The 21,534-nt window shown below is 36.0% G+C and overlaps 2 protein-coding genes across 5 annotated transcripts in view; one reads left to right on the forward strand and one right to left on the reverse strand.

The window, feature by feature from the left end:
* LOC120414069 (cGMP-dependent protein kinase, isozyme 2 forms cD4/T1/T3A/T3B) overlaps positions 1 to 21,534 on the forward strand; it is a 251,272-nt gene that overhangs the window by 207,999 nt on the left and 21,739 nt on the right. For all 3 annotated transcript variants that reach the window (XM_039575091.2, XM_039575092.2, XM_039575090.2), the window contains one exon: positions 21,196 to 21,415. In XM_039575091.2, coding sequence (XP_039431025.1) covers positions 21,196 to 21,415 — 220 coding nt within the window. The remainder of the gene's footprint in view (positions 1 to 21,195; positions 21,416 to 21,534) is intronic.
* Positions 6,513 to 8,283, reverse strand: LOC128093006 (uncharacterized). 2 transcript variants are annotated; one of them, XM_052708363.1, is made up of 2 exons: positions 7,538 to 7,774; positions 6,513 to 7,478 (listed from the first exon to the last, which is right to left on the reverse strand). In XM_052708363.1, exon 2 carries the CDS (start codon positions 6,894 to 6,896, stop codon positions 6,543 to 6,545), a length of 354 nt encoding a protein of 117 aa, XP_052564323.1. In that variant the 5' UTR covers positions 6,897 to 7,478; positions 7,538 to 7,774; the 3' UTR covers positions 6,513 to 6,542. The 2 variants fall into 2 exon arrangements, with proteins under 2 accessions (XP_052564323.1, XP_052564322.1); XM_052708362.1 differs by having other exon boundaries at positions 6,894 to 7,478; positions 7,538 to 8,283.

The raw sequence follows: 21,534 nt of genomic DNA on the forward strand, positions 1-21,534 counted from the left end.
AATAATTGTTTGATCCTGAACAAAATACAGTGCTTTTGTTAATAACCCAATTTTCTCCTTTTCCTCTCTTTTCAGGTAATTGCAAGCTTCGGCTAAAACGGAGCTTTTATGGCAGAGCTTTTTGTAAGTAAACACATCGAATGTGTTTCTGTGGAAAAGTGGAAAAAAAAACTTATCCTCAACAACCAAACAATCAACACCTCGCCGAATTAATGACGAATACGCGTTCATTTATTGCCGCTGCCGCACATTTGAGAGCGCGCGCGATTACCAATTAGCGAAAGCGAAAATTGTTTAATGAGTGTCGGTCGGGGGTTCGTCGCTTGCTGCGGCAGAGTGACTTAATTTAATTTCGCTTTCTGTTTCTGCTGCCGAAAGGCGCGAACTTGAAGAGAGCAACAACAACAACAAAAAACGAGACACTGAGCCTTTAAGTGGGCCACACTCATTTTCAAGGGTACGGAGAAAGGTGAGTGTGTGAGTGTGCCCTTGAGCAGGGAGGAGAAAAGGAGAGATTAACGTTTTTATGAGTGGCGGGTTTTTTTTAACAGTTTGTCGATGGTAATGAAGACAAATTGATAGCTTGAAGGAATATACGAAGTTTTTCATCATTTAGAAATATTTTTGCTACAAAAAGCTTTCAGTTTAATGCTGAATCAAATAATACAGGTTTAAAAAATCAAATTAAAATACATTTTAAAAGTTTTTACTCGCTGTTATGGATTTAAATATTGTAATAAGTGACTGGGAGGAATTATCCTGATTTATTTTAAGTAATTTTTGAAATAGAATTCCAATTAATTTTAAAAGAAAACGATGACTGATTTAAAATGCAGTTACATTCAAAGTTATTCAAACGAACCACTTATAATAAGAGGCAATCGGAAAAATACCAAATTTCCAAACCAAAATCCAGAAATGTTGGCCTTGGATGTCTCTGAATCGACTTTCTTCCTGTCAGGTCTACCTCAAGTCTGTAAACAAAATTATTGGCGATTCCAAGTCAAACAAGAAGTCTCCAAATTTAAATTTCTCCCATTTGGCTCAAATTTGGCATGGGAATTCCTTGGCCAAAATAATAAGACCCGTATTTTTTTGTGTTTAGCGATTGAATGCTCCTATCCGAAATAGGGTGGTTCAAAAAATCGTCAGTTTGGTCCCGAGACATTCAAATTAGAAAATTAAATTTTCAAACATTCAGCTAGTTTTGTCGAACTTTAACATAGTTTTCCTTAAAAGCTCTACTAATAACCTAACTAGCATGTGCTTTTTTTTCGAAAATTTCATGTTCAATCATTTAATTTTTTTGCAGGAATATTTTTCATAATGTTATGCGTTTTGTGGATTGTTACATCTGTCTTTGACAGTATTGAAAATCCGACAACTAAGATTAAATTAGCCATTAATCGCTGCCTGTTACACCTAACTCTTTGTCAATGTTTTAAGAAATAATAAATGGAAGAATTGGTTACAGGTAATTAATTAAATTTGCCAAATTGGCCTAATAATATAAGATGAATTATGAACTGAGCACGAATAATTGTATATGTTATTTTATACTTTTCAAAATAATTTTATCAAAAATCTTAACAAAAACTTTAAATTGATTAAATTATTTTTTAACTTGAAATGCTCTAAATTTTCCCTAATCAACTTTTCATTGTTTTTTTTTATTCGTATGATACTTGTCCATCGATTCCTAAACCTCAATTAAGTTATTGTGCATCATTGGTTTCTTTGTACAAGTCTCCATTCCCATTAAGGTCGTATCCTTACAAAAATGTTATGCATATATTGGTTATGGTTGGTACACCGGAAAAATCCCTTTTTATATTTTTATCCCAAAATAGAGTTTTTTGATAAAATTACCAGACTGAATTTTTTCCCTTTTTACATTTTACATGAATTTGAAATGTTAAAAAAAATAGGAATTCATCTTTGAACTTTAAAACAGAATTGACAACCAAAAAGTTATTAAGTGAAATTTTGATAAAGTGACACGGCTGGTCTAAAAGTTATTTTCATAAAACTTAAATGAACTTCTACGCTAAGGCGTTATCCATAAAGTACACAGTGAAAAGTTGTGTAGATTTGGAAAGTGTTAAATTTAACGGATTGATATTACCTCTTTTATGATGTAATATTATCTCAATTTATGCTGAAAAAATTGTTTACTATAGAACAGCGGTAAATTTACGAACTTTCAGATGTAAATTACACATTTTTGCTGACATAAAAGATTAACGCATTCCCATTAGATTGTTTGTTACCATGATGAGGCGTCATCCATAAATTATGTCACGCATAAATCGGTCAAAATTTAACAAAAAGCACCTGCAACGAAACAATACAAAAACATGATGTTTTGCTAGAGAAGTGTTGATTTCCGTTGAGTGTCTCATTGTTCCTAACCTGTCTCATTGCTCCTGTCAAGTTAGTGTACACTGAGACAGTTGAATAACTTTGGCTTTAAATCTCGGATCTATCTCATATTTTGATCAATGTTAGAACCCTTTAAAAGACACAAATTGCTATGAAAAATCATTTTAAAATGCTGATGAAAAAATACACACCATTTAAAGTGAAAAACTAAAAGTTTCTCATTGTTGACTTCTCCACCCTAAACAATAAAAATTGTGTAAATTTGGAAGGTGTAATTTTGGAAGGTTGAATATAACCTCTTTTATGATGTTATTATAGCGTCCAATTTCCCGTCCTGGGAAAAAAAACCCGGGAATTCCCGGGATTCCCCGGAAAAAAATAATTCCCGAAAAACAAGCGAAAGTATACATTTTCCTACCTAATTGGCACCAATGTTTTGAATTTATACATAAAATAATAATTAGAGAACCTGATTTGATTTTATTCAATTCAATCTACTGTTCACATTGAACTGATCAGCTTGTCTGTAAATTTCATGTCAAGGTTTAATTCAGATAATATTTATTTTTGAAGCATTCAGAACTAAGCTCATATATTGGGCGACAAAAATTACGCTATTTTAACGAATTTTTTGTTATATCATTTGAAAACAAGATATTCACCTCTTCCGGCCAAGATGAAAACTGAGGTTTGTTTACCATTTTTGTTTTATCTGACCAAATTGAATGAAAATTGAATTGATACAATTCATTTTTTCAAAAAGGGTTGTTTTTTTAAAGTATTCGAGAAATTACTGTTTGAAGTTATAAATTTATGAAGCACGTGAGATACTAAGGGTATAAGAGAGTTAAATTTTTTTATCTTATTAATTTATTAGGCCATGTAACCTAATAACTAAAATTATACCATAAATTGAACCATGAAAAATCATTAAAACTTCGTATCATTTGAAATTTACCCAAAGAATGCAACCATATTTCAAAAACTCGCTTCAAATATTTTAAAACTTTGAGTTGTTATTTCATGAATTAGTGTTTCAAGTTAAATAGCGCTAGAAATTTGATTTTTAGTTTTTTTTTTTTTGAATAAGTTATTTGCTATGAAAAACATTATTTCTGCTTGATTATTTTCCATTTCAACTTTATGGTAACTGAGACAAGTTTAAAAGCAATTTTATTGTTGTGGAGCATAGATTTTCACTGTCCAAATACATTGATAAAAAAACACTTCTCAACCGAAAGTAGCAATATTTTCTTTGATTTGGTACGATTTGAAAGACAGCATAAACAATTAGAAAATTTATATATTTTCTTAGTATTGCATGATTTTTTACAAGCAGTCAAGCCATTCCTCACACTCATTTTGACCATTAAAGTTGCTGTTCTATACAATTCTGTTGCAAAATATTAATCAGACACAGGATCAGAATATTTTTTTTATTAATTTCCCGGATTTCCCGGGAAATTTGTGTTTCCCAGGAATTTTGTAACCCCAGGAAATCGGACGCTCTACAAGTAGTTTTACCTCAATTTAGACCTAAAAAGTGATTTTACACCAGAAAAGTGGTAAAATGACACATATTCAGAGGTAAAATTACACATTTTTTGTGACATAAAAGATGTACCCCTTCCCAGACGTAATATTATCATGATTTTTTTCTGTGTACGTAATCTATGAATGACGCCTTTTCACCCAAGAGTCTGCTCTGAGTCAGGGAAACTTTTGTTCAAAATCTTTAATCGGCGAAAAGTGATTTATTCTTTTGAAGTTTTTATATTTACGAAAAATTAAAAATACTTAAATTAGTCGTCAGGTTTGATAGTAGCTAATAAATAAGTGTATCATTTATTTAATTCTATAATATTATTTTCATTTCTGTTTATCAACGATCCGTTTGATCCCTTTGGTTGTAGAATTGTGGCCTTGCAAAGAATGAAAATGAGGAAAAATACAAATTTTAAAGTTATTCTCAATTAGCCCTCATAATTCAATTGAACATAATTTTGTAATCTCTTTAAAAAATTCAAATTTCCAATAACGCCTAAAAAGTTAATGTTTGGATTTTTTTTTTGCTATAACTTGGCCAAAATAAAAACGTCCGCCAAAAGTTGGTACATTTAGTCGACTAAAACGTATTAAAAATAGATCTTGACAATCCAAAGAATATTTTTATTGATCATTTGAAATCTAAATCCATGCAAACAGACAACAAAAATTAAAGGCACTGTAAAAATATGAAAAATATAAACTAAAAAGGCAATAGGTATTGATTTGCTGGAATAAGTCAAATACAATCAAAAACAAACAAATACTAAACAAGATAAATGCAAATTTAAATACCAAATATTAAACAAGGAAAACATGAGAAGTAAAATTTTTCTTTAAACAAAAGTTTTTTTTTTTTTTTTTGAAATTAAATATGTCTTTATTGAACATTCTTATAATAATAACATTTCTTTTACATGCTAAGTGGTATGGCCTAATGCTCTTCATCTTTGTTGTATTTTTCGTTTTATTATTAACTGATCACATTTATTTATTTGCTTCAAATTGTTTTACATTATTGCATTGAATTGAATACATTTGGGTAAAAAAGAAAAAAAAATCACTTTAACAGCTAATCCTAACCTAAAACTAAAAAAATAAATTCATTGAAATATTCAAAATCATTAGAACGAGTAAACTACGAACTGTATTTTAAGATGAATGCTCCAAGAGTTCTTACTTGTTCCTGGCGAGTTTTGCACCCACGCAGAGTTGTTGTCATCTCGATGAAAATGTTCAGAAGTTCTTGTGGTGAAAACAGGTCACTACTGCCTTCACCCGTTGATGTTGGTTGGTTTTCCCTCGGTTGCTGACTGAAGCCTGGAGGTGTTGTATGCTCTGCAACTCTTTGCCGCTGATTCAACGGCAATGGCTGCAGATTTGGAACCACTCGAACAGATCCCGTTCCAGGTGACGCCAAAGCAGGAAAATCCACGTCCGTGTATGCTGGTGGTGTTTTGCGACGATTTGGTTGGTGCCTCGTCGTCGCTTGCTGCCGAATTTTTACAAACTCAGCTCGTTTTGGGCAGCTTTGATTCTTGGTAGAATGGTCGCCGCCGCAATTGAAGCATTTGGCTTCGATGTTCTCGTTGATTGTTTCGCAAGCTTGTGTTTTGTGCTCACCTCCGCAGGTTGCACAACGACTCTTGATGAAACAGTTCCTTCCACCATGTCCAAACTGCAAGCAGTTCGAACACTGTGTCACGTCACGGTGCACTGGACGATAACGTTCCCAAGTCACGATGATGTTGAAAATAGCCCGAACTGCTTTCAGCTCAGACGGCGTTGTCGATCCTCTCTCGAGATGAACCAGGTACAGTTGATCACGATACTTGATGTCCTTGTTGTGTCTCGTCATCTTGAAGACTTCGATCACGTTCAACTTAAGAGTTTTGAGCTCTTCTTTCAGCACACTCACATCCATGTCGTACAAGCCACGGAGGACCTGTTTCATGGGGCGTTTACCTGGATCGTCATGGCTGTAGTATTCAATCTTTGTGTTGTTCAGGAAATCCCGAACGTAGTTGTAATCCTTTCTGGTAGGTACCAGAATTTTGAGTCCATCAGCACACAAGCGAATGGAAGCTCGTAAAGCACCAGATTTGATAAACCCGGTCAGCCACTTTCGCACCGAATCCGATGACGATGTTTTCACAAAAATGGGTGGCAACTTTTCCCGTCGTTCAAATTCTTCCTTCTCGCTCACGTCCACAGGGAGGGTAGCAAACTGGTTTCCAGACGAATTTTGAGCGTCCTTGCTCAAACTGCCTGGCTTTGCAGGTAGCGCTTCGGCATTCTTTAGCTTCTTCAAATCTGCCGATCCTGCTGGTGAGGACCGCCTCTTTTTCTTGCCCTGAGGCATTTTTGCACTTTTTAAGCACTTTTCAGGAGCTAAAATCCAGGAGTACCTTTCTGAATGATGGTCCACAAAGGAATCTTTAAACAAAAGTTGCTCGCTCAAAATATAACAAATCGAAATTGGGCTTGAGGGTTAACTTTAAACTTATTTAGGTCTATGATACTCATTCTAGGAATGTAATCTTAACTCACATTTCATTTCCATGAAAATCATTGTTTATTTTCCATAAATTCACAAAACAAGCACTCGTCTTATCTCACACACTGGCCTTCATTGAAATAAACCCCCACCGCAGCGTCGCCCCCAACGCAATCGCAACCACAATCACCACCACGGTCATCAGAATCTCCCGCATGAGACCCCTCGGTGGCTCGTGGTCCGCAATGCAAACTCCTTCGACGACCTGCTCGTTGAAGTAGCAAGCTACCTCGTCCGCTTCGTCACGGATGCTGATGTTGTGCCGCCGGAACTGCTCGAATGCTTCCTGGAGTTCTTCCCGTTCGAAAAGGTTCCAACCGATTCGTATCATTTTAAGTTTTGGCATGGCGAGCATCAACGCTGAACCATCGATCGACGTCAGCTTGTTTTGCTCGATGTTGAGCACCTCCATCGCGGGGTAGTACAGATGGCCGTAGTTGAGGGACTTGATTTTGCAGCTGAACAGATTCAGCTGGGTTAGGCTTTTCGGGTAGATGTTCAGGGCGACCTTGGTGAGGTAGTTGTGACCTAAGTTTAGAATTCTCAGCTTTGTGAGATTCTGGAACGTGGTTGGATCTATGCTATTGATGTAATTATCGCCTAGGAGCAGCACTTCCAAGTTTATTCCGTCCCGGGTTCCACCGTCAAGTTCGGGATGTATAATTTTGGGAAAATTCCCTGTTGAAGTGCTCGAGGTAGTTCAAAGTGCCACATGGCATGTCCTTGCATTTCCAGGATTGCAGGTCGGCCAAGCATTGTGTGTAACTTGGCGTTGACATCGAAGATCCTTACCGGACCTTTAACGGATCGAGTTTCGCGGGTGATTCGGACGTAATGAAGGTTCGCGGGAAAGCTATGGATCACGTGCGTTTCTTCCTCAACGTAGTGAAAATTCTCCAGGATACACATCTTGGAGTACGTGGACGGTACACATGAGTGGTTTTTGTAGATGATTTCGGTAGCAAGAGATGACTGGAAGCACAACAGCAGAAACCTAAACAGGGGGAAAATTCTTGTAACAAATTTGTAAAATTATTTTGAAATAAAACCTACCAGAACGGCACCCTCATCTTGCTCGATCGACAGTTCGAATTACATTGCAAACATTGCACAAGCTTCTAACCTTCTACTGATAACGGTGTGAGAGTGTAGGTGACTGCATTCTTTGAAGCGAAACGTTTAACAACAATCCGTCAGAGAAGTGATTTACATACTAGTATAATCATAGGTCTTTTTTGCATCTGTTTTACTCCTTTTCTGATTTATTGATGATTTTATTTCATTTTCTCTAGTTTTTTTCCATCTTTCTGTTAGAGGATGAATTGAAGTGCCATTTTGGCGACTCTGGGAAGCAAAGGGTTCAAATTTTAGAACTAGTTTCAACACAGTAAACTCTGGCAAAGTTAACCTTTAATTTGTTTAAGAAAAACCAAAGTTCAGTACCGTTCACAACCACCAAATTGCACCTGTACAAAATAGAGCATGGCACCGACTCCCTGAGGCGCTTCTTCTTCAAACCACATCGTTCAATTTCAAGCAGCTTAAAATTGGAGCCAATTTAGTACACAAAACCCACTCAAGTTTGCGCCGCTATTCGTACCAAATTAGTTTAAGCTCGTGAGTGTGTGTGGTTGTAGTTTGCACCCTTCACAATTCAGAGGAGGACGCTCCAAATAGCAGCCACAATTTGAAGAAGAAAAAAACACTGTAGGTACTCAATCCAAGACCAGAAACCTAAATTCCTGAAACAATCTCCTTCACCGGTAACCACCAACGGAGCCCATACCTTGTTGCGGTACCTATTGGTGAATCGGTGATCCAAACCGTCAAGTCACGTCAGATCAAGATCTAGTTATTGGTTTCCTTGTGTAGCTCAACAGGCCGACCGACGACCAGCAGGAACTTCTGCAAATCAATAGCTCCCCCTTCGACTTGGAGAAGTACGCGGAAGAGATGCCGTTTGCGGTTTGTTTGGATTTGTGGCAAAGTGTCTGCGACTTCTAATTTTATGGCTCACTTTTACATCGCGCTCGAGCCAATTCGGTGTTGACAACAATCAGTCTACGGCCGCGGCGGTCGCCAACCACAACTGGGTGATCAGGGTATTTATGTGTTGCCTGAGCAAATTTATGACTGGTTAGACGACTGCACCGTTTGCGGCTTTGGCTTTACAGTTGCCGTAGCTTCCTGTACTTGCGAGATATATAGGGTAACCAACGCGTGGCTACTGAATCTCGTCGACGCAGATAAAGTATGTGGTTTGTGGCCTTCTGCGGCTAATATCCATCAACGAGCATCAATCAACTCCAAGCATCATCGATATTATGTCCATCGAGACGATTATCGTGCGCACTAATACGCGGAGCCATCAGTTTACATAACCTCACCTGGACGGGAGGCAATCGATCTCCATTTGAGGCTAACTGATGACACTCAAGTACCCAATTTGCATGTCGACCTGTTTAATGAGTACGAAGTCCACAACGGTCCACATTTTTTTTATTATAATACCCTCACAAATGGTCAACCCCTTGGCGAAAAATGGCCAACTGGCAACACTTTACCACATACCAAGTGGCGCGATTACAACATATCTTCAGGTTTGTGTACTCATTACAGCCTTTTTGTTATTTCAATGTCTAGTGCATCGGTGCAACACGACATCAAACGCACACACTTGATGGAACAAGTACACACGTAGTTTAAACCTTCTGCTTAAGTTAATTAATATGCAATGTGCATACTGACAAAGGTTAATGAGTTAATGAAGGGTGGTGAAACGGTTGATGGGATTGCACGGAAATAATGTAAGAACATTGTCAAGAGGTTCATTTGATTTCGTGGTTTCATACAAGGTTGATATTGATTTTAATTTCAATGCTTATGTTTATTAAAGCTTTTGGCTGCAAAAATTAATATATCAATGTATATTTTAAGCTTAAAAAATAATGCAGCGCATTTAAAACAGAAAAAACTTCTAATTATTGTTGCAATGGCTAAAATGATAATTTTTGAAACATCAAATTTTACTCCTTCCTTTTTAATTGAAATCAAGCAAAAATTGTTGTTCAAAATCCACTCCTTCACTCGCGAGCACTAATCAGACGCGACGCAAGTCTACTCTGATAAATTCCTACCGTTTGTCACTGCCACTTAATCGCTACTGCATACTCTCTCTTCTGCACTTTATCTCTCTCTCACTCACTCTGATCAGCTGTGAGAAGTGATCGAACCAAATGCTGGCTGCTTGCGAATCGTGATAGCTCACGATTGGTTGCGGCTTGACGGTTCAAGCAATCTGATTGGGGATGAGTGGATGATTTTAAATCTTTGAATCAAAAATGAGGACTCCTGAAGTTTGAGCATCAGAAATTTTACAGCTTAGTGGTTCTCTACGATTTAGCAAATCGACTTTTCGTTATTTTTTTTATTTGGATGAGACATTGTCCACACAGAAAAAAATGAGTATTTGAAAAATTCGTGTTTTCTAATTAAAATCAAAAACCCGAACAAAAAAAAACATTTTTTCAAAGCAAAAACAAATTTGCAATTGCAAATTCGAAAAAAATACATTTTTTTTTGGATAAAATGTACCATTTTAAAGTTATAGCTGCTCTAAAATAAAAAAGAATTCAATAATTTTGTTTTTTTTTGTATTTTGATAATACTTCCTGCACGAAATGCAATGCGAAAAAAATATTTTTGAGATTTACTACAATTCTCCTGGAACTTTGAAAATAGTTTAGCAAATAGTTACTGCCTCACAAAGTATTCGAATCGATTTTGCTTAAACCCAGTTATATCAGGCAGGCAAAAATGTATTTTTTCCAAGTTTTTGATACTTTCAAAAAAACATTTTTTCAAAAAATCGTGTCTCCCAAACCAGATTTTGCACCACGCTCAGAAGATCATAACCCTAATAATCATAGCCTTCAACTTTGCCGAGAACACCAAATCGATCAAAAATCCCTTCTCAAAATACAGAATTTCATACAACTTTATTCTAAGATTATGACTTTATTTGAAATATGCTCAAATTCAGGATTTTGTCTCAAAAACTGTTTTGGGAACTGCTGATTTTTGAAAAAAATAATAAAAAAAAACTCACAAAACAATAACTGATAAAGAAAAATGTAAATTGAAATGAAGAATTGCTAAAATAAAAAAAAACGCATCTTGTTTAATAAACTATTCAAAAATACATTTATAATACGAAATTATTTCAAAATGCTTCCATATAACTTTTTAAATCAGAAAACATTTAAAAGAACTGTTCATTTGTTGAACTCACAAAAATGCTTCGAAAATATTAAAAAAAAAAATGACCAAGTTTAATATTTTTTTGTCATTTTCGGACTTTTGGCCATTCAAAATGTTGGCCACTTTCAACCTTTTGTCCCTAAGAACTTTTGTTCTTTTGACCTTTTTGCATTAGACCTTTTTCATCAATCATTCACCCAAAGTTAAAGACCGAGGGGATAGTCCTCCCGAAAAGAAACGTGAGGAAAGTACTATTTTGCGAGAGTAAAAACCTCTCGCGTGTTCATTCGTTCATTAAAACAGTTCATCCTATTGAGTGGCTTATATGGACAAATGACCGCCACTTAGTCACCGAACCATAGGGACGTGGCGTTACATCGTGCTGCCATCTGGTTTTTTTAAGTGCAAGAGTGGAAAAGTGCTGAGTCATCGTCTAAAAATAGACGGCGTCCTATCTCGCCCAGCAAAATGAAGTCGATAAAGTAGTCGGTTTCGATGAGAAAAAGTGGAAAACGTGGTCTAAAAATAGCGACGCCATCCCCCTATGGTGGCCCATACGGCAAAGGCACGGTTCAATAAGCCGAAGGTCTTGGGTTCGAGTCTCGGTACCGGTACTTTTTTTTTTTTTTGATAGGTGACATTTTTTGGAAAATGATCCCATGAGTAAAGTACTCTCTGTAATTTCGGGATTTATCCTCTCCGTCCGCACACAGTACCGTTTTACTACCGAACCGTGCTCTTTATCCTCTCGTATGACGATGCTCAATTCTGGGTGTTGTTTTAAATATTTTTTGCTTTAATTTTCTGAAAATTAAGCATAAAGATTCGGCATTTTTTACATTTCTATATAAAACAAAGATGTTAGTTAGTTCGTTTAAGTTATTGTTTTAATTTCATTAGAATCGGTTACGTAGTGTCCTGTTTTCTTTTTGTTGATAATCGTGGATCGTAATAATTTATTCCAACTGGCAGTTCTAGTATTAACTCATCAAACTATCGAATTTATGAAGAGTAAAGCGTTTTTTATTTACTAATTTTGAAATTTGCACGCGTTATCTAAATTGTACAATTAGTAAATATATACTGATAAGTCCAGCCCATAGCACTACTGCTCGGTTGGCACGCGTTCGATTTAAAAAACTTTCTAACTAATCAATAATTTATCTTTCCGCAGCCGGCTGCCTAAGATTTAAATTTTTAAACCGATAAACAAAATGCTCATGGTCACATCACTGCCACTCGTGAATCCTGACCTCATACCCATCTACTAACCCCCTCAAAACTAATGTGATACTTTGTCGGAGATGCAGTCGATTGGGCGGTCTCTATCACTCAAGTATCGGACTAACATTCCCATCCACTTCCCCGTGACTCTACCACTGGTCGTGGCCGGCGCCGGTATTGATCAGCATGATAGGGGCCTTTGAGAAGTTGCGAAGCGAGGAAAGATAGCACCCACTCATCTTCCACGGCTCGTGGATGTAACTTCTGGAGGTCCTGGTCAATAACGGAGTAGCAACTGCGGGTGGGCACCTATGCTTATGCTTATGCTTTCTATATAAAACAAAGATGTTCAAAAATACTAGCAACTGCCCACGGTAAAAAAAACAAAGAACTTTTTTTTTATTTGGATCCAAGCAGTATTTTTTGAATACCCTAATAAACATGATCACGTCATCTTTTCCCTTCTGGAATCGATTGCTTAGTAAAGGGAAGGTAGTGTATCGTCACAAACTGGACCTTATCACGACACCTTAGGGAGGCGACCTATGGAATGTTAACATTAACCTTAACATGTTAACATTAAGTTGAGAATGAAACTGCCACTGAATCCGCTTTGTAAATGCCGGCCCTGATACTCTTCAAGGGTGTTCCCCTCAGGAACTGGGAAAGATTTACTTTTACTTACTAATGAACATGGGTGTTTGACAAAAAGGTGGTAAACTGAGGAAACGCAATTTTGAGCTGAATCGGTAAAGATAAACCAATTGATATGCAAGTTACAATTTTTTTTTAACTTCTCAGAATCATGTCCTAGTAGCACTTTTAACCTTTGAAGAAAAAAAAATCAAAGAAACTTTTAGTATGATTAATAATCTAAATTTTGAGAATTGCTAACCCAACAAAAAATATACTTTTGTTTTTTATAAAACATAGCTATGTTCCAAAAATTGAGTGACATATTTTTTCCCGATCAACAAAGAGATACTTACAAAAACTAACGACATCTATTGTGACACTTGTAGCACCATAACTTGAAACAACATTTCAAAGCATGATTCACAAACTTGACGATTCAATTCCATTTGCCTTCTGTTACTGACAGTTATAATTGAATACCTTTACCACCATCTCGGGTAGAGCTCTCAACTAATATTATGCGAATCATACATCTTGCTAGATCCTTCGCAGTGCACTGACTGTGTTATTCCCTGACTGACACTCACAAACACTTGTCATCATCGCATTAATATGCCGTAAAGGTTTTCTGACTAGAAGCGAGAAACGGTTTTTTTGTTCACTCTTTGTGGCTTTGCCTACCGATGAATGCTAATTGAGTGAGCTTTAAAGAATGCTTTTGTCAAGAAATATTACCTTAACCAACTGTGTTCAACAGAGTGCAATGATTCATAAAAGATGTAAACCATAAATGTGGGTGACTGGCGCAGTTAAAACGTTTTCAAACCAAATGAGTTAGTGGGACGACGACCTTCCTGTCAAAAAACATCCGTTACGATGTAATTCCAGCAATTTTATGCAAACCAACGCAACGGTTTTTTTGGTGCAGCAGCGGCACCTGCTTTGCTAAAATTTACTTTGTTTACACTGTAATTAGCTGATGCACGTTGGAACCGCTTCGTCGTAGCTCAGAAGCTCAGCGGAAAAGTTTAACCATGGCGATTAACTTTAATGACCACCCCCGGGGCACCTAGCGTATAGTTAAGTATTTGCCTCTCCTAAAATGCCGAAACTGAAACCGATTGGCAACCGAACTCTCCAACCCGGTCTAAGTTTCGCTTTAAAGTAGATATTTTTTTTCTATTTGTTGCGAACGAGAGCCAGTCGTTTATTTTTTTTGTTTAAATCTTAAAACAACAATTTAAACGCGTTACAACTGGATTATCACCACCTCTCGACTCAAGACTGAATTGAGTACAACCCATAAAGGGAACGCCCGGAACGTAAGAGCCCAAGCATTTGGAACGACCTCGCTCGCGGTGTTAAACGGTTGGATTATACACAGAAAAAAAAATGATGGTAATATTCATCAGAAATGGTGACAGATTTGGTGGCAAAAAAAATGATTAATTTTACCCCAGAAAATGATGAATTTTCATCAGTTTTTGATGAATATTCATCAGGTTCACCTTTTTACACATTTTTTTAGAGTTAATATTCAACCTACCAAATTTTCAACATTTCAAAATTCAACTTTTTTTTCTGTGTATGGGGGGCTGTGGAGATTTTTTGTAATTGGATACCTCTTTATGGATGTTACTTGACGAGGTATGCAAAATTATATTAACAGTGAAAACTTTTATGTTAGATATTGATAGTTGGAATATAAATTCTTTTAGTTGAATTTAAATTTGTTTTACCTTTTTTTTCAATTTTTGTTTTCAATTTTTGAATTGGCTGGAATTGGCATTTTTTTTGGGGCTCAAAATATTAACTATCAACAAATGCGGAAAAAGGGTTTTAGAATTCTCCAATAAATAGTATTTTTGTAAATAATCTGATCTTCACCTGAATTTCTAAAATCAAATCTAGAAATGAAAGCAAAACTCGAACTGTAACTATATCATATTTCAATTGTTTGAAAAACATATAAGTCAGACCACTTTCATCCGAAAGCATTACAAAACCAAATAAATAATTAGATTACGTAAATCACCACAACTAGTGTTGTTTCCATTTTCTCCACTGTTTTTACAACACACCGTAATGGAAGTAAACACAATTCTGTAATTTCCCCAATTTGCAATCACAACACCAATTGCATCGTGTGCCGGTCGTCATCGGTTTGGCATGTTTTCCCCATCAAAACAACAAATTTGCACTTATTAGTGGCACACTTGCAATACCTACTTAATGATGGGCAAAATTTATGCGCGTTCGTTCAAAAAAAAGCAAAATAAACGCAAACCAAATCTTGGGCAACCGGAAAATTTGGAACGCCGGCCACGGGGCTTTGAAGAAGCCCCCCTCGTTTAAGGTTTGTCGAAGAGAAATTGCCTTCAATTTAATTTTACAGTTTGTGAAGTTTCGACTTGGACGAAAGAAACGAAAAAAAGAGGAAGAGATGTTGTAATTGTTGATGAGTAAATAGCGCAAATTGAGCGTAAATCGTAAACAACCAACCAACCTGACTGTTCAGTAGAAGTGGGCTTTCGACACTTGAAGCGATTTATTACACGTGGACGAATGGTTATTGCCAGGTGACCAGTGGAAGCGGCTTCCCCCCTTTGCGGGTGGTCCGCGATTGAGCTCGATGGGGTTGGGGTGGAATTTTTCGCGCGACTTGTTTATGGGCGCTTCTCACGTTTGGACGTTTTGCGCAATGTTTCCGTGTTTTGACAGTCGGTAAGGTAGGACTATTTATTATTTTAGCTGGGTTGTGTTTTGTTGTTGCGTTAAATTAATGGAAATCATTTGGAAGGAATGCTGATTGTTAAATGTGAAAAAATCGAAAGATTCTATTATAGAGCAATTCCAGCTCAAATCGGGAATTTTTCTGGTACTTTTGTACTCGACCCTCGCCGATTTCAATGAAACTTTGTACACATGTTATCCTAGGCCTATATAAGCCATTTTTGTGTATATGGAGCCACTTGTACTCGAAAATAACATTTGAGAAGGGCGTAAGTTATTTAAATATTTTTGAATTTTGTAATTTAAAAATTACTGTATCTCGAATCCGTTGCATCGTATCAAAAAGTGGTCAAAGACAAACTTGAAGGAAATTGGATGGACTTTCTGAAAAAATACACTGAAATAAAAATACACACCACTTTTATGAGATTTTTAGATTTTTAAGCCTAAAAGTTAAATTTAAAGGTGACGTCACGATTTTTTTTGTCAACATTTTTGAAGAAATAGCCTAAGATGTTACAAAAAGACTCACGAAAAATGCAGGATGGTATGACTCTCCTAAAAAAATACAAAAATCATTTATATTTTGAAAATATCGATCATATGGTCACACCAAATTTAAACTTTTTTCATAGTTGCAAAACAAATTTGAAATTTGACTTTCAAACCCTCTTGATAAATTGCACGGGTTTCTTGGTTCAGGTTATTGAAAAATACATTTCGTACATTTTGTTGAATTTTTAAAATATTTCATGAGGAAAAACCACCAGCAAAAAATATTTTCGAATAGCTGAGAACAAATCCTAAAATTTTCCTTTCTAAGACTACATTGATCAATTTGCTGGTTGCTGAGATACAGCCTCCCAAAATTGAAATTTTGTGCAAATGAATTTTTTTTCTCAGTGATACCTTATTTTTCAAATGACACTATTTAGGAAAATATTGGATCGTTTTGCATGTTAAAATATGAAACTTTTGTGGAATTTGCTGTTCTTTTCAAATACAATCATTTCAAAATCAATATCAACATTTCTAAATACTGATTTTGGACTTTTTCAAATGTAAGTCTTAATTTAAAATAATAATTATTTTTATTGAAAACAGCAGAAATTTTCAAAAAAGTTTAATTTTTCAATAATAAGAATTCAACCAATACAGGCCAGTTTTCCGAAGTTTCGAATATCCGAAGTTCAATTATCCGATGGTTTGTATAGGACTTTTAATAATCAAATCATTAACAAAAAATTAAATGAGCTTTTTTTATTTTCTTGCATTAAAATTGGAGTTGTTGAATGCCTTTTAGCTAGGGTTGCGAATGAGCGAGCGAGCTAAAATCCGTGCTCGCTCATTCATGAGCATGAGGACTTATCAGGTAGCTCGTGCTCGCTCATGCTCATCGCATGCGCTCGCGCTCAATGAGCGCTCATCAGCAAAGTAGGTAGATATTTAGTATTGTTGGTGAATCTCGCACAGGCCAATTGGATTGCCACTTTTGAAGCTCATTTCACATTCCTGAGATAATTTCATCACGAAAAAGGGGCATGTACTCATCTAATGTTGTCAGAATAGTATTTTTTAGAGTTTTATAATTAAAAATACTAGTTTTCATTAAATTCCCGGTCAATGAAAAATAGCTGATTTGCAATCAAGACACATTTGCTTAGAATTCCAGATACTCTTTTTAGCTTATTATTTTAACTTTCATAATTAGACTAAACTTTAAAGACGGCATTTTTAGGTCTTAAATAAGCTGTTAACAGGAAGACAATTGATTTTTTTTAATATAAAAACATAATTGTGGGCTTGTGGGCAGACTAATTGTTCATTTATTTATTTACTTGTTTGGAATAGATTTCTATAAATAAGAAAGTTTATTGAAATTCATCTAAGACACAGATTTGACATTAGTTATGCATAATTATTTACAAATAATTGATTAAACAAGATGGGGTTCACGATTTAAAAAAAGATGCTATCAGTTTTATTTAATAGTTGACCTTCACGTGTTACTCTTTTATCAATTTTATTTTTATAAATCGGATTATTTCTTCAGATAACGATGAAAATCCTAATTTGTCATCAAAACTCTGACTCCTAAACAAGCTTCAAAGTGGCTTCAAAACAAAATTTATAAAAAATATCTTCACCCAATATTATTGAGATTATCCTATTCCAGCCTCAATAAAAAAACAGCAGCAAAGCTCGCTGAAAAAAAAAAATGTTATTACAGGTAACAAAAAGACCGCTCATTTTGCTCAATGAGCAAAAATAAGCGCGAGCGCGAGCAATGAGCATTTTCGCTCATATTTTTTTTGAGCAAACGTGAGCAGGAGCAAATGTGAGCCAGCTCGCGTAGCGCTCCTCCTTACGAATGAGCGAAAAATGCTCGCTCATGAGCGGGTGAGCGCTCAAAATCGCAACAATGCTTTTAGCATACCATATACATAGAGCGTCAAATTTCCCGGGTTTACATAATTCCCGGAAAATCCCGTGAATTCCCTGGAAATTTAAAATTTATCAAAAGTTACTGTGATCCTGCATCTGATTAATATTTTGCAACAAAACTGTATAAAACAGCTACTTTAATGGTTAAAATGAGTAAGAGAATCAATTAACTGCTTGTAAAAAATCATAAACTTTGAGAAAATATTTAAATTTTCTAATTCTATATGCTGTCAATTAAAAAAATATCATTAGTATTTTTTGTTGAGAAGTATTTATTTTAGTCAAAGTGTTTGGAGAGTGAGTAAAATCCATGCTGGGGGGGGGGGGGGGGGTTTAATGAAAAGATACATGTTTTTCATATTAACGCTCTTAGCTCATTTGCGTTATAAAGTCAAACATTAATTTCCCGAATACTATTAACCAAATTCTTCTTGCAAAACCCCCTCCAAAAAATGTAATGATATCAATTCATTTTTCATCCAATTTGGTCATGGCATGGTTAACAAATTTCAATGTGGATGTTGGCCTCAAGGGGTTTTATATCTCATTTTACAATTATATAACAACATTTTTTGTCAAAAAAGTCTCCAAAAATAGTTCATTTTCATTGTGTTGCCTAATAAACAAGCAAGAATAATTTACAGTTGTGAATGCTTCAGAAATAAACCTTAACTGAAATAAACCTTGAAATGCAAAAGTTAGTTAGTAAAGTGTATACTTCCACTTGAATTTCAGGAATTCCCGGGAAATTTACAAATTTCCAGGAAAACGGGAAATATTTTTTTTTAAATCCCGGGAATTCCCGGGAAATTTTTCCCGGGTCGGGAAATTGGACGCTCTACATATACATTTGCTCTGTATTTGAACACCGCCATCTTGGATTTTAAAATTCTAAATAACTTTAGAGCATGTTTGGAGTCATATTCAAGCTCAACAATTAACATTCCAACGCCCAAGGCTCCAAAAAAGTTGGAACGGTAACTTCAACTCGCTGGTTCTCGGCCATAACTCAACCAATCAAGATGATTCTTCTTTCCAGTGATTTGTTAGGATGTCTAGATATTTCTTGAACTTTGCAGAACTTAATTTGATCAAATCTGTCATTCTTGTCATCATGCCCGAGAACCAGCGAGTTGAAGTTACCGTTCCACCTTTTTTGGGAGGCTTGGGCGTCCGTGTAAGTTGGACATGCGTTGGGCGTTCCAGTGTTAAAAATAAGACAACAACAAACATTTTTTTTCCTGATTCTATTAGTCGAAGTGAATTTTTTCCGAGGCCTTGTGACAATCGAGTCCGGAATTTTCAAGATTTCATTATTTGAACCACCCTAGTCTAATTATATGACACTAAGAAAAACTCATTTTTCTAAAAAACTAAACCCTTTTGGGTTACCTGTAACGAGCAGTTCTATCAACAAAATATTAATTTTTTTTTGCTTGTGTGCTTTTTCTTTATGAAGTGAATGTTTAATAAAAAAAAATATTATTTGAAAATATTAGCCTCAAAATGCCTATTGTAAAAATATTTAATAAAAAAATATTTCTTGTTTTTCACTTTATAAAAAGAATAAAAATAAAATAAATATAAATAAAATTGAGGTTTGCCAACAAATTCGAACATAAATATTTGTTGAACCCTGTAATCATTTTAAGTAACCCTTTTTTCAGAATCACTATCAATGGCAACATGTTGCCATTGTACTCGATTATACAAACGCCATTAATTAATTCATTTCCTAGTGATGTGATCAACGATCCACCGCGCTGAGTACCACGAAGGACATCTTTGACATACATTCGCCACCACTTAAGTCTCGCTAAAAATGACAAACGCCTTCAGGCGGGAGGTGCGATACGCCCATCATAGCCATCATCGCGCGTAGACATAATAGACATTTCCTCCAGGCCCGGTCACCTCCACCGGTCTTGGACCTAGTGGCTTGTTGTGGGTGTGCTTTCTTAGCTCATGTGAATTTTAATTCAATTTCTAGAGTTTTATTTGAAAAGATCATATATACATGGGGAATTCCATAATCTGCAGGACCTTACATAAAAAAAAACTCTTGGTAGTATTTTTGGTAGTACTTCCTTAAAATTTCACAAATTTTCTTAAATTGTAGACATTTAATACAAAAATTGCTACAATCAACAGTTGATTTGAAAACTCTCGTAAAAGTGATAATGCGACACGATACCACAACAGCTACCAAGAGTACTACTCAGCGAACCGTGAACTGCCCAAGACGCCACCTCCCGTCAGTGCTCCGTAAATGTCAACCGACAGACATAACGCGTTGCCATTATTCTACCCTTACCTTGGGTCTCTGTGACTTGACACTGTGACGGCGGCGGCGACGGCTTTGGTGCAGAAAACTTCCTCAGAGTCGTTCGTCATGGCGTGGCAGGTTGTGCCAAATTAAGTTCGCACATTTATAAGCAAACTTAATAGACCATCACGTGTGTGTGTGTGAGCAAGTAACGACAACGTTTTAAGAAAAAAGATAAACATACGTGCCCGGCGTCATTACGTAATCGCGTAAAGTTTATCAACTGCAAGTTTGTCAGTTTTGATGTAAAGAGAGGAGAAGTTGGAACCTTTTGGTGGAGTTTAGCGCGCTTCATTCCATAACATTACGTGTGTGTGACATTTTGCACTCAAGTGATGATGGCATGACAAATCGCAAAAAGGAGGTTGCATAAACTACTATTTCATAATCCATTTAAAGTTATGAAATAACAATCATAAATTATTTAAATTCTACTAATCGATTAATTTTATCTTAAGGTCGTAGAAGGTGCCCTTCACTCTTGTGGCAATGACTGTCAATAATGGTTCTGAATTCAGGGTCCAGAAATAGTAAATTGATATGAAAAAATAATCACTATATGTAAAATGCTTCTACAAACAACACAAAGAAAACCATTTTTTGATTGAAACATTCTGAATCAAGATTCGAGTGTTTTTCTAAAACAAACATGGCTGCCAAATGGTCGATCTGGAATGATGCCTTCCAGAGCCTTAAGTTAAGTTCTTCGTTAATGAAATTTTCACAAAAAGTAGTTATATTATATTTTTTATATTTACTTTATATTTTTTTAAATTATAGCTGATCTTTTTACGAAATTTCATCATTATTTTGTATTTTTCTATAGCTTAATTATTTAAATAAAACAATCTACTAACAACTCAATCAGCTTCCGACAACCGGTCGGTGTGGCCAATCCGCGGTCACCTACTTCGTGAGCGGTCATTTCCTGAATCAATTCCGGAGATTATGTTGTTCTTCCAAATGTTTATTATTCAATAAAACATCACCGCCCCAGCCCATGTCAATCATCTGCTTCCTCATCGATCTAATCTTTGATGTAGTCATCAATTTTAATTCGCCTTTTCCTTTTTTCCCCCAAATCCAGAGGGCCGCGTCGAGGTGTCCCGCGAGGGCAAGTACCTGTCGACGCTGTCCGGGGCCAAGGTGCTCGGCGAGCTGGCCATCCTGTACCACTGCCAGCGGACGGCGACCATCACCGCGGCCACCGACTGCAAGCTGTGGGCCGTCGAGCGGCAATGCTTCCAGACGATCATGATGCGCACCGGGCTGATCCGCCAGGCCGAGTACTCCGACTTCCTCAAGAGGTGAGCTTTTGTTCTAGTTTTTTTGGGCATCATTTTTTTTGCGATTAAAATTATTCATGCCATGGTTATACTTAATTTGTTCAGCTCTCCAATATTGTGATTAACTCTAAAAACGGAGA

The sequence above is a fragment of the Culex pipiens genome, chromosome 2, assembly GCF_016801865.2.
Source record: "Culex pipiens pallens isolate TS chromosome 2, TS_CPP_V2, whole genome shotgun sequence".
In the NCBI taxonomy this organism is placed as follows: Eukaryota; Metazoa; Arthropoda; class Insecta; order Diptera; family Culicidae; genus Culex; species Culex pipiens.